This window comes from Trichogramma pretiosum, unplaced genomic scaffold (genome assembly GCF_000599845.2).
Source record: "Trichogramma pretiosum strain Unisexual culture from Peru unplaced genomic scaffold, Tpre_2.0 scaffold154, whole genome shotgun sequence".
NCBI classification, from domain to species: Eukaryota; Metazoa; Arthropoda; class Insecta; order Hymenoptera; family Trichogrammatidae; genus Trichogramma; species Trichogramma pretiosum.
The window spans coordinates 24268-37290 of record NW_019641635.1 but is presented as its reverse complement, the minus strand read 5'-3'; the positions used below and the strand labels follow the sequence as shown (position 1 = coordinate 37290).

The 13023-nt window shown below is 35.7% G+C and overlaps 1 protein-coding gene across 5 annotated transcripts; it reads left to right on the top strand.

Moving 5' to 3' along the window:
- Positions 1-1022: 1022 nt before the first annotated feature.
- Positions 1023-11707, top strand: LOC106649439 (putative ATP-dependent RNA helicase me31b). 5 transcript variants are annotated; one of them, XM_014366858.2, is made up of 7 exons: positions 1023-1506; positions 4500-4593; positions 4695-4901; positions 4994-5316; positions 5390-5585; positions 5676-5846; positions 6046-11707. In XM_014366858.2, the coding sequence occupies exons 2-7, from the start codon at positions 4519-4521 to the stop codon at positions 6340-6342; spliced, it is 1269 nt and encodes a 422-aa protein (XP_014222344.1). In that variant the 5' UTR covers positions 1023-1506; positions 4500-4518; the 3' UTR covers positions 6343-11707. The 5 variants fall into 5 exon arrangements, with proteins under 5 accessions (XP_014222344.1, XP_014222341.1, XP_014222343.1 ...); XM_014366855.2 differs by having other exon boundaries at positions 1024-1506; positions 4426-4593; XM_014366857.2 differs by lacking the exon at positions 1023-1506 and adding an exon at positions 2486-2777.
- The last annotated feature ends 1316 nt before the right edge of the window (positions 11708-13023 follow it).

Genomic DNA, 13023 nt, shown 5'->3' with positions numbered 1-13023 from the left:
AAAGTGTTATAATTTCTAAAACGCTTTATAATTCATTTATTATTCGAAAAAAATATTTTTGAATAGTTTGTCAATCTTTAAATTTTCTCGAGACAAAAATAACTATGTTTCTAACGAGCTTCGTAGAAAAATTTATATTTTGGCTTTTTTAGATCAATGCCGAGCCCCCCAAAAAATATTCAGAAGGAAATCCGAGAAAACTTATTTGAAAGTTTATATTTTTTACATCGATTCTGGTTTCTCTCAAGTATTAGAGAAAATCAAGATGAAACACAAACTGTAAAAATTTTGAATTCAAATTCGAATACGTCAATCCATCCAGGAACGCAAGCAGTGTTTTGGGAATAAAAAGATAATTGTGTTACGTATTGAATTAAGTAAAGATGTATTCTTTAAATATTTTTCGAGTGCTAAAAATAACGTAAACAAAAACAATTAAATCCATTCTTCGCTTTGTGTAGCTATACAAGTGCATCATCCATTATCAAGAGAGATTACGAGTCTCGCAACGGTTGCACGACTCGTGCGGTTTTTTCCTCGTGCAGATATCGCAACTTATGTGTATATTATATGGTGCCCCTCCGACTCCAAAGCGCAAAAATCAAAATGCTGATTCAGCAAATCGCGAGGTGCAACGAGATATTGCATATAGGTGCAGCAGCAGTTATCGGAGCCGCGCATTCGTACAACAGCGCCACAGGGAAAGACTCCGATCGGCTACAAAATTCGCATACTCCGTGCTGTGTGCCGTGCAATTGCGAAAATCCATCAATGGCGAACATCATACGTATACAACGTAGCTTTAGCATGTAGAGGATACTAAACGTCCGTGGCTGGTTTGTATACTTTCGCGATCAGCCGCTTCGGAGTTGGTAGCGCTCGATGTTGCACGTTGGCCACCAACAACATTATACATTGCATATGTGTATATTACATGTATATAGCGAATATCCAACACGCGAGAAGTCAGCAACCGAGTGTGCGTGTGTGTGTGTGCGCTCCGATCATCGAGTCGGCCAAGTGTCCAATCCGGCAATAGCTCGAGTTGAGCGCTTACTGCTGCTGCCCGTACTATATAGCATCGCACGCATATACAGTCTCGTTTAACCGAGTGCCTACTGCCTATATACTGTTATCCCAAAAGTACATGATACTTCTCCGATATTGTCTCGAAAATCTTCTCTCTCTCGTTGATACAACATATAATACGCGACATTGATAACGCGCGCAGAGCTGCGAAAAAGCTTCGATCCGAGATCTCTCTCTCTCTATCTCGTCGTGTTATAACAAAGGATATTACGACGACCCCGCGCCGACGAGTGTGATTGTATATCATTGAGCGCATCCGAGCTTTTGCGCTGTCGACGACGAGAAGTCAACCTCGCACCAAGCAGACGAGCCCCCCAGCCCACGCACGAGGATAAAGAGAAGCATCGTCGTCTCGAGCGCGCTTCCACTACGGCTAAGGAGACTATACTCTCGGCAAAAGCTTCGCATCTCGCGCAGGTATTTAAAGGTTATAAAAGTTGGAGTTGGGCATATATTGGCTTTGTGTGTGGAAACGGATCACCCCCCTGTGTCGTATCTCGTCCATCCTGTTACGCATATTTCTTTATTAATCCTCCTCGTAGCAACATACATTCGAACATCGTAATCAACGCGCTCGGGAGCATCATCGTCGTCGGATTCGAGGAGTCATCGGTCGCGTTTCGCCGTTTTCCTTCTCTCTCTCTCTCTCTCTCTCTTTCTCTCTCTTTCTCTCTCTTTCAGAGTGGCTCGTGGATAGCATCGAGAAAAGACGCTCGTGTTTGTGTTCGCAAACTCTCGAGGAAAAAGCCTCGCGAGAAGTCGACCGACGATATTAAGGGGCGGTATATACGTAGAGAGCCCTGGCCCGTTGATTTCATATATCTATGTATGTGTATGTGCGTTATAAAATGGTAGTAGAGGGGCAAAGAACCAAGAACTGCGATCGCACGGCCGCACCACCGCACACGTCTCTCTCGTCCGTGTGTACCGACTGTGTCCGTGTGTAGCCTCTAACACGTAGATAACTTTGTGTCTGTATGCATATGTATGTATGTAGTTTGGCGTTTTGAGTCGCGTACAGAGAGACAGCAGCAGCAGCAGCAAGCTTGACATTGCGGCTATGCCAGCAGCAGCAGCAGCGCACAGCCAAGCCGCCATTTTGATCGCGAATTCTACGCAAAATTCCGTCTCTCTCTCTCTTTCTCGGCAATGCTGCCGTGTGCTGCCTCACTCACACATTTACACGCCTAATAAGCAACTGACTACAGTTGGCTTGTCGCCTCGCGCACGCTCTCGGGAAATATAGATAGATACATATCGATCGATCGATTCTCGATCGGCCGCACCACGGCATACGTTCCTCGCACAAAGAGGCGCAAAATCGAGAGCTCCGAATTTTCGTGTCTATTCGACGTCTCTCGATCGGTCGCGGCGAGATAAGATACAGAGGGGTAGAGGAGGCGGCCGCCGAGAGCAGCAGCAGCAGCAGCTACTACGATTTCCCCGCTTATAGCGCTGCGCCGAGCGCGAGAGTCAGTCTCAGTTTTGTCGCTGATACGTGCAGTAGCAACAGCCGCAGCCCCAGAGCCAAAAAGAGTTTTCCCGAGATATCCCGCTTACACGGCCTTCTCTCTCTCTATATACGCTGATTGTATATCCGCCTATATATAAAACCATCCATCCATCTCTCTCTCCATCTCCACCGCGCGACGCACCACTTGGGTTGATTTACTCATTCTGTCCACGAGGTAATGATAAAAAATAATTCTCTGTTTCTCTCTAACTAATTTCATTCATAAAAAACACAACATTTTCATTATTAACTCGTACGTGTTGGTATTTTTTCTCGTTCCCCTCGCTCGTTCTGTAAGCTGTGCGTGATTCCACGATTCAATTTTCGGAATGTCTTGCTTTATTGATCTTTTTATTTTGAATTTACCCCACGATAAGCTCGGTTTATCAATTATCTCGCGTTCAATTTTGCAAAACAGTTTTTTCTCGCTTGTTCTCGAACGTGGATTCAAATTAAACTCACAACAATCTCGCTGCGGTATACCCGTTACAATTCTCGCTATATACTTTCGCGCACACACACATACATGTACGCATCGGAGAGACACGCAGCCAGGCACAATAAACTCGCGGACGGTAAGTCTCTCTTGTGTGTGTGTGTTTGTCTGTCGTGGCGTGTATATCATGGTACGTCTGCGATGATGATGAGCCTGCTTAATACTCGAGTCTATCTCCGTGTGTGTATGCGAAAAGAAGCAAAGCGTGTGATGAAATTCAAGCAAACGAGTCCCGATTCTGCATTGCGCGATATCTATCTGTGTACAGACCTCTAGCTTCTCTCTGTATGTGTTAGTACGTGTGCATGCCTGTCTGTCTGTCTCTGTGTATGTGTGCATAAGTTTATGCGCGCACAAGATATCATTGCACGGATTCTTTGCGTTGCACACGAATGAAATATCCCCTCGACCGACGACGATTACGATTGTATATTGTCTCTCGGCTTTATCTTTGCTCTCTTCCTACCTCTCTCTCTCTCACGTATAAACACAAAACTCCGAACGCGGCGTGTTTGGCTACTGTCCGCTCGCGCACTCTCGAAAGTTATTTAATACGCGACGAAAAACTTCGGGGTAACATAAAAATATATTCAATTACACGCGCGGCTCTTCGCGAATTTCTTGCCTGCTCTATAGATACATGCTTCCAACATAGAGTCTCTCGCTCTCTCGGGCAGATAAGCTGTATACGAGTATTCGTGCGATGATGACGCGTAATTTACGCTTGTGTGCAACAACATATGGAGCGGCAAATTTTGCACATCTCGGATTTTTCGGTCCTTTAAATATTTTTCGTTTCGATTCACTTTTACGGGGCTGACGAGTACCGCTTGCGATGAAAATTTTTCAAACTTGGGAATATTTTATTCTGTACATTGGAAATCGAGTTTAATGAAGTCCAAGAGAATTCAATGATCATAATATTATCTGAGGATTATTGGATGTCTCAATTGTACGAGAGCAGCATTAGTAGCGCAAAGCCATGTTTATCTCGCTGATATAAACATGTAAATGCTTGAGAATCTAAGAATTCAAAGTTGCTCAGGGACATTCTTGTTTTGTTTTCTCGCTGGAGGTTCTTCAACTTTGCCCCTAATCAATTTGTACATTCATCTAACACCGCATACTTTACAAATTAAAATCTTATTCAAATACACACGTGTTGCTTTATCGTTATAATAAAAAAGTACTGGATTTTTGATTTTTTTACTTTTTTCATTTTCAATAATACATGTAATAGTACATTCAATAGTACATTTAATAGTACATTTAATCGTGTTATTTGATTATAGGATTTTCATTGTGAAAAAATTCTTCTCTGTTATAGAAGTAAAGACTCTGTGTTTGTTTCACGATGATGACCGAAACAGTTATGAATTCTAACCATGTTTTAAACTCTAGTCTTGCTTTGAAAGCAGATATGGAAAAATTAGATGATGTTGGTTGGAAGGCCAAACTAAAAATTCCACCAAAAGACAAACGTATTAAGACTAGTGTGAGTATAAACAAAATTTTATAACATTTACTTGAGCATAGCAAATTAAAAATTAAACATTGTATGATTAAATTGTTTTTTTGGTTTGTTTTTTTAAACAGGATGTAACAGATACAAGAGGAAATGAATTTGATGAGTTTTGTCTGAAACGTGAACTTCTCATGGGGATTTTTGAAAAAGGATGGGAGAAGCCTTCGCCAATTCAAGAAGCGAGTATTCCAATTGCTCTTTCTGGTAAAGATGTTTTGGCTCGTGCTAAAAATGGAACTGGTAAAACTGGAGCTTACTCAATCCCTGTACTAGAACAAGTTAGTGTTAATGGAATGTTAACAAATTGAAATTTTATGCAGAAATATTTTTCATATTCTAAAATGTGTTTTTTCCTGTCTTTTGTTCATAGGTTGATCCCAAGAGAGATGTTATTCAGGCTTTAATTATTGTACCTACTAGAGAGTTGGCATTGCAAACGTCACAAATCTTGATTGAACTAGCAAAACATATGGATGTGAAAGTCATGGTTACCACTGGTGGAACTAACTTGCGCGATGATATCATGAGAATTTATCAGAAAGTGCAAGTTATTATTGCAACACCAGGAAGAATTCTTGATCTCATGGATAAAAATGTTGCTAACATGGAATACTGTAAGATTTTGGTTCTTGATGAGGCTGACAAACTTCTGTCACAAGATTTCAAAGGAATGTTGGATCACGTTATTTCTAGGTAAAGACTTTTATACTAATTCTAAATTACAATGAAAATAAATGAAATAATATGAAATATTTTTCTATTCCAGATTACCACAAGAACGTCAAATTTTGTTATATTCAGCAACTTTCCCTCTAACGGTCAAGCAGTTCATGGAAAAACACTTGAAAGATCCATACGAAATTAATCTTATGGAAGAGTTAACATTGAAAGGTGTAACACAATACTATGCTTTTGTGCAGGAACGTCAAAAAGTCCATTGCCTGAACACGCTATTCTCCAAGGTACTTGACCAAATAATAAAATTTATTCAACATTGTTGGTATTAATCTAGTAAAACTTAAATTTATTATCATTGTTAATATTATTTTCAGCTACAAATCAACCAGAGCATAATCTTCTGTAATACAACGCAGCGCGTTGAATTATTAGCAAAGAAGATAACGGATTTGGGATATTGCTGTTATTATATTCACGCGAAAATGGCGCAAGCGCACAGGAATCGCGTATTTCATGACTTCCGTGCAGGACTTTGCCGAAATCTGGTAAGATTAATTTATTTTTGTTTAATTAAAAAAAAAGTCAATGTGAATTGTTTTCATTGTATAAATTTATAAGTTTAACATCTACAGTTTGAATCAGTCAAAATTAAAATACTAAATACATGAATACAGCTATTGAAAAATTAAATATAAAGAGATGTTGAAAAATTTTTGCTTATGCTCATTAAATAATATTTTACAGGTTTGCAGTGATTTGTTCACGCGTGGTATTGATGTTCAAGCTGTCAATGTTGTGATTAACTTTGACTTCCCAAAAATGGCTGAAACATATCTGCATCGCATTGGTCGTTCAGGAAGGTTCGGTCACTTGGGAATAGCAATCAATCTAATCACCTATGAGGATCGTTTCAATTTGCATCGCATTGAACAAGAGCTTGGAACTGAAATCAAGCCGATTCCAAAAGTTATTGATCCTTGCTTATATGTTGCAAGACCTGAAGATAATAGTATTTTAGAGGAGGGTAATGTGTCCAAGTAGTTCTACAACTTCATCAATATCCAAATTTCATAATCACTCGAAGCTGCATGAAGTGTTTTAAGTGATTGTGCCCAAAAAACTAAAAAAAACTTTGGAGTGTGACTGAAAGCATACCTCAACAAACTTTCTCAAAGTGGGGTATAAAACATTTTGTGTTACTTAAGTCTGATGGTTTATTGAAAACGATAAACATGTGTTTATTGAAGTGAGGCGATGAAGACTTTCAACACATTGTTTATCAGTGCTACCAATTACAAATTGTTTGAATAGGCAATTTGCGTAGTTTCAAAGCAAGGCAAAATCATGAAGAATAAGTATAGTCTAATAAGCAAAGAAAACTACTACTTGTAAATAAGGTATTACTGAGCATGAAAATAATCATTTGCACTTGGTAGACTCAGTGAAAGAAGTGATTGGAGTGCCAGTGCGAGTCATTCTTTGTATATAAATACAATTAAATGTACATATGCTATTATAGTGCAAAGTCAAGCCACCGTCAAATACTACAACACAACCACAATATTCATAAAGAGAAAGTAGAAAAAAACGAACGGTTAATTGTAAATTCTTATACAGTAAAACATGAATGTTAATGTACAGTGTCAAATAGTATTTAAAATACTATTCTGACACCCATTATACAAACGTGCATGCTAAAAACTTTAAACTTTGAGTTTATAATGAAATTAAATTTGCAGTCAATGCATGAGTGAATGACTTTAAAGAAATTAATCAATTGTCGATAATCAATGTCAATCCACATAAACTCATTATGCTATACTTTGCTCTGTAGCATAACAAAAAACTGAATTATATATGAGTGGAGAAGGAATATGTATAGCGTGTATCGCCGACCGTGACTTGACTCTGCCTGCTTAATACTGTCAACACAACTCTGAAATTCAATCGATTTTTCGTTCTACACAACGAGAAACGAGATATATATTTTGATCACTGCTGGAAAAGCTACTGAAAAATATTTTCCTAAAACACAACATCAATGTACTTCTCGTAATCGTTACTTTTCCGAATTTTTAGAAATCTCGATGAATACGAATCAATTACTATCGGGTTTTTAAGGTACTTGAGATTGAGTGTCAGAGATTGTTAAATCGACTAGTTTTATATAATTATTTTTATAAAATAAACCATCTGGCTGGTGGGCAATATCAAATTACCAACATTTAATGTGAACTGAAAAGCATCAAAAGGCATTGCGAGCGTAATATGTAAATTTATACATAAAGTTTGGTTTCTTGAAGATTTCATTTCCTTGTGAATGCAAAAGTGGTTGAAAGCAGCGAATTTGCTTTCTAATCGTTCAAAACTTTGTATAATTTTCTGCTCGAGCGCTATTAGAATCAACGTTCAATTTAGAGTTTTTCTTACATTTTTAATCCGATTTATTAACGCAGTCAGTTATTATTTTGCAATTTACTCAAAGACATGCTCCTACCGGAAAAATCATTTATCAAAAATTGGAGCACGCGATACGAATTCGTGAATACGAGTGATAAAGCTGAAAAGAGAAAATAACGAAATATTAACTCTTTCGTCAAAGTGACTGGTCTACTTTCTATTCGGTCTTGAGAAACTCTCTGATAGCGTTTGAAAATTATCAAAATAGGGTGGAAAACGGTTCAGTCGAGGTTTAAGCTTAAACGTACGCAAGACCTATTGATGCTGATCAGATACACATTTTTATAGCAAAACCGATATAATGAAAATTGAAAAAGTTAAAAAGCAAACAAACGAGCTAACCGAATCCAGAATTACGATTTTAATCTAAGAAAAATTTAATCAAAGGTCTTGAAAAAATATTCAGTGTTCAAACGACACTTCATCCGACCAAAATCGATTCAAGTATTTGTTTGCAAAAAGAATGAATTGCATGAGCCTAAAACCAGCCACGGTGACCTAGGTTTAAAAAGAAACGTAAGAGAAAAAATAAGAACTATTGAAAGAGAAGCGAGTCGTGCATAATAGCGAGCCACATGATAATAACTACTCACGACCAAAATCGATCGATTAACTTCTTTTTCTTGTACAAAATACTGAATGTTATGGTCTTTTTTCTCTGGGCGTTCATTTACTTTTTTCTCTTCTGTTTTTCATCGTTTTCGCCGTGTGATACTCGATTTTTGTCGAGGGGCTTTAAATAAGAACGGTGAAGATGAATAATTTTTTCCTATTTATTACACATATATAATATTTGCGCGATTTATAGACTGAAGAACGGCAAGGAATGACTTCGTGCTTACGCGAATGATGATATTGTGATTTAATGATATACATTATGTGCAGATTATATAGTAACGTGTTTCGATGTGAAAAGGGAAGAAAGTGTGAATACCACGATGAACTTTAAATGCTTGAATACGAATTTTGCTAACGGTACCGCAAAGCGAAAAGAGCGACCCCAAAAATTAACGTCGTGCCCGGTGTACCACGAAAGAAAACGACTGCTCCCAGTAACTTAGACGAAATCGTGTTCCGCAAAGCAAAGATTCGCATCTCTATTGTAAATATATACATAATTTACTAACGATTATTATTATATAATTAATATTATACGATGCATATACAAAACTAACGAACGCAATACACACTTATACTCTTGAATGAAAAAAAAAACAATCACGCGTTGGACCTAAGACTGTGTACAAAACAAAAATGAACGAACCGATTATATAGAAATATAATATATTGTCGTATAATACGTACAAGTAAATATAAAAAAATTGAAGTTCATTTCGAGCCGTTCATCCGTCGATCGAAATAAGCGCACGTCGATGGAAAAAAGCATGAAAATAACACTGAGAAACTTTATAATCCAACTTGATGATTCTCTAACTCTCAAACCGAGCCTCCGATACAAACAAAAAACGCACTTGATATACAAATTGACGTATTGAAAAAAAAATATTTAGAGAAAGAGAAATTTCGTCGAGTTCGATGCATAAATCAGTTTCTCCGCGTCCGAAATTTCAACTAAAAATGTGTATACCATCGCGATTGAGTGAACGATTTGAGCGAAATGAGGTCAAACAGCGCAAAAACGAAAGACCGTTGTGTGTTACGTTTATAACGATAAATTGTGAAAAACTTTCTATGAATATGCGAATGAATGAATGTGATCTTCGACATTTTGTATAAATATTGTATAAGAGGTGTGCTTGAGCTGCGGTATGCTTGCCTATCTTTCGACTATACCTGGGTCCTCTGTGTACTCCTGTAGAATAACCCGACCAAATGCATAGTTTCCATCTCCTCTCAACTTTTTCCTGTTTACCCATCCATTTAACCGTTTCTTTTTTCCACTCCTCTTTTATTTACACCAATGAAGTATGCGTGACTGTGTGTATTTGAGCGAAATATTATTAGTAATAACTTGAAATTGCGAACGAAATTATTGTATTGTTGACTTGAATACGGGTGCAGTGTGTCATCCATTTAAAGCGGTAAAAATAATTGTTAACATTTGCAAAGAAGCATCTCAAAAGCTCGCTAAACATTTTGTACAAATAATGATCAATTGTCAATGAGAGGTGTGAAAAAAACGCTTTTGTACCCGTATTAGAGCCGCACTTGAATGCAAATATCGTTCATGCCGAGATAATGTTTTATTTATCTCAGCCGTCGCTGTTATTGTTTCAACAACAACTTATGATGATACGAAAATGATTGTCATTTGTGTACGATAACATCAGGCATGAGATGAAAATCGTGGTCTCAAGCGTAGACCGCGTTTTATCGGATTTTTAATTGTCAAACAGCTTTGTTATCCGATGCCAAAAAAGTTTTGCGGGCAACATCGGCCCTGCACGGCGTATCACTCTGACTAGATACGCAACATTACAGCTGATCGACAGATATGTCGAGATAGCCGTTAAAATCATCCATCACGTACGGGTTATATCGAGCTGTACATACTCGATGTTTTCTTTTTACATCGTACGCGCGAAAAAGTCGATTTGCATTGTTTGAAGTTTGACTATGAACATGTGGGATCCAAACTGAAAGAAAAGGTAGCTGGAAACAGTTGCAAACTCGACTTTTTCGTTGTAATTTTATGTACGCCAGTTTCTAAATCGCTTACTCGTTTGCAAGGTGTGCCCAAAACAACAGTTCAACTCATCAGAACCATTTAGCAATCTTGCTAAGGAACATGCCGTCACACCTTGTAAAAGAGTTTCAAATGATTTGGAAATTGGATGAAAAATGAAAAAAATTATACAAAAAAAAAATAGAAAAAATATCAGCTACTTATAAGGAATTTGAAAGAAAAAACTGGTTCTTTTTCCGTAAATTTGTTAAGTTTCAATTATCGGTGGTTCCATAGAATTTCGTTTTAACATTCTAAAAAAATTGTGTGGGTTTCATCAGTACGTTGAAAAATTGTACATCCGTTTATCAAGTTAGAAAATTAATTTCGACTTGATGTATTAATTGTATTTGCAATGCATTGCCTTATGCTTTATACCGTCTCGACTGATGAAAAGTACCTTTAAATTGTCAAAGAATTTATCGGGGTACAACTGTAGAAAGAAAATGAGCGTTTTTCGTTGTACTTTCTATGTAATGCTGTTATCCAAAGTTAAAATTTTTGAATTGATAAGTAAAACATATTATTTATGGGAACAAAAGAATTTGCGATTTTCGAGCTCATACTGAAAGTCGAGCTCGTAGTTCGCAAACATGATTCAAATTCCAACCCAACTTGAAAATAAATTTTAAACAATAAACGTCTAGGGTGGTTCTAAATTCAACAAGAAGTATGTGTTTACACGAATGAGTGTAAAGAAATTTTGGCGAAAAATTCTAAACTTATAGAAAGCCTGCGTATCTCTTAACTTACATATTATAAAAAATGAAACTTCGACTTTAAAATTTGTAAAACAAAAAAATGCTTTTTTCAGAAAAATTTGTATAAGAATGTCACGACTTTCTTATTTTTGATTGTGGAGTAGCATTTTTTACTTGACGCAGATTAGTGAATTCATTAATCATATTGCACTGCGCTTTTGTTTCGAAAGTAAAAGAAAAACTTGGTTGAAATAATGTACCTGGACACAAAATTTTTCGATGTTTCTGACTTTATAAGTTGCTTGTTAATTTTCAAATTTAAAAAGGCGAACTCGAGCAGATTTTCTGCAAATTATAACACTTGAAACTCTCAGACGAAAAACTTTAAACAATCAAATTGTTAAAAAATTGTACAACTTTTATTTTTATTGGAGTGTTTTTGTTCGAGTTTGTCTAATATGAACGCATGTTGAAATGAACATTTTTGTCACTTATAAGTAAAGACAGAGATAAAAAGGCTTTCCTTCCTCAATAAAACAAACAATTTGAACATCTTAAACATGTGTTATTTATTACAACTTATTCTCCTTGTGCTTTAATACTTAATAAATTTTTAATTTTACTGATATGATGGTTTTTTAGAGGTGATTGCCCTTCAATCATGAATTTCCAAGAACAATTTAGTAAATAGATTCATGTATCAGTACACATTTTGTGAAAATACATCTAGATAGATTCTGTTTTTCATTATTCAAGTAAGGAATATCGTAATTTGAGACGCTATGAATCTAAATAGTTATAATTTTTTTATTATTTTAAAATATTTTACATTTTGCAATAATTACATCTTCTACATAAATTTGTGCTCACTGAAATAAAAATGCCAATTTAATTGATAAGTTACGCGAAACTTGAATATCAATGAATATTATAGAAAATATTTTCTGCGTTTACAATGAAATATTTTTCTAACAAGCCACGTAAATGGCTAATAAAAAGCGAAGGTATTTACGAGCTTCGAAGAAAATGACTCAATAGAAATGTCAGAAAAAACATTCAATAATTTTCACATTTTTCCATATTCCAGGCTTTGGGTTAACTTTGACATTTTTCTCAGCTGTATTTTTTGATTATACAAAATTATAAATAAATTTTTAATTACATAAAAGTAATATCTCATCTCGTATAAAATTCAAAACCAAAATATAATTTGAGATATGAGTAAATGTAACATAATTTAAATATACTCTCTTTTTTTTACTAGCATTCAGTACAGTTTTAGTTTTATTAGCTATCGTTGCATCTACATTCTTAAAAATAATCTGAACCTTTGAATTTTTATAAAATATACAAATTTTCGGGTTTCTTTTCAGTTGCGTTATTTTATTCTACTCGGCAAGTGTCATCTCACATCTGGATTTTAGATAAATATGATTCGTGAATGATTTGTGCACGAGCAAAAAACTTTCTCAATACATAATAAAATTACAATTAGCACAACTAAATGTTTAATTTGATACATCTAGTTTATCATACATAAGTACAAAATTATTCATAATACTTACTAACAAAAATTAGAGCATGATAAATCCTAAAAAAAAAATACATAAATTAAGTTTCTATCTAAATGCACCTTCATTATTCGAAACATCGTTTTTTTTATGAAGTACAATAAATATATTTTTTTGCGAAGCGAATCTGCTCACAGTTGAAAATTTCAATAAATCTAAAGTACGACTAAACTTAAGTAAAAATCAAGGCAACAAATTTATTACAGAAGGTAACTGCTTGTTTCACACTAATTGATGTGATTCTTGGATTAAAATAGAATATAAAAATTATTATTGTCATTACACGCTGCAGTCTGTGTTATTA

What these genes read in the sequence shown, in the direction of transcription:
- LOC106649439 (XM_014366855.2), top strand. Translation starts at nt 4,453, where the DNA reads ATGATGACCGAAACAGTTATGAATTCTAACCATGTTTTAAACTCTAGT. An exon ending in ACAAACGTATTAAGACTAGT is followed by an intron (nt 4,594 to 4,694) that starts GTGAGTATAAAC and finishes TTTTTTAAACAG; the next exon opens with GATGTAACAGATACAAGAGG. An exon ending in TGAACACGCTATTCTCCAAG is followed by an intron (nt 5,586 to 5,675) that starts GTACTTGACCAA and finishes TATTATTTTCAG; the next exon opens with CTACAAATCAACCAGAGCAT.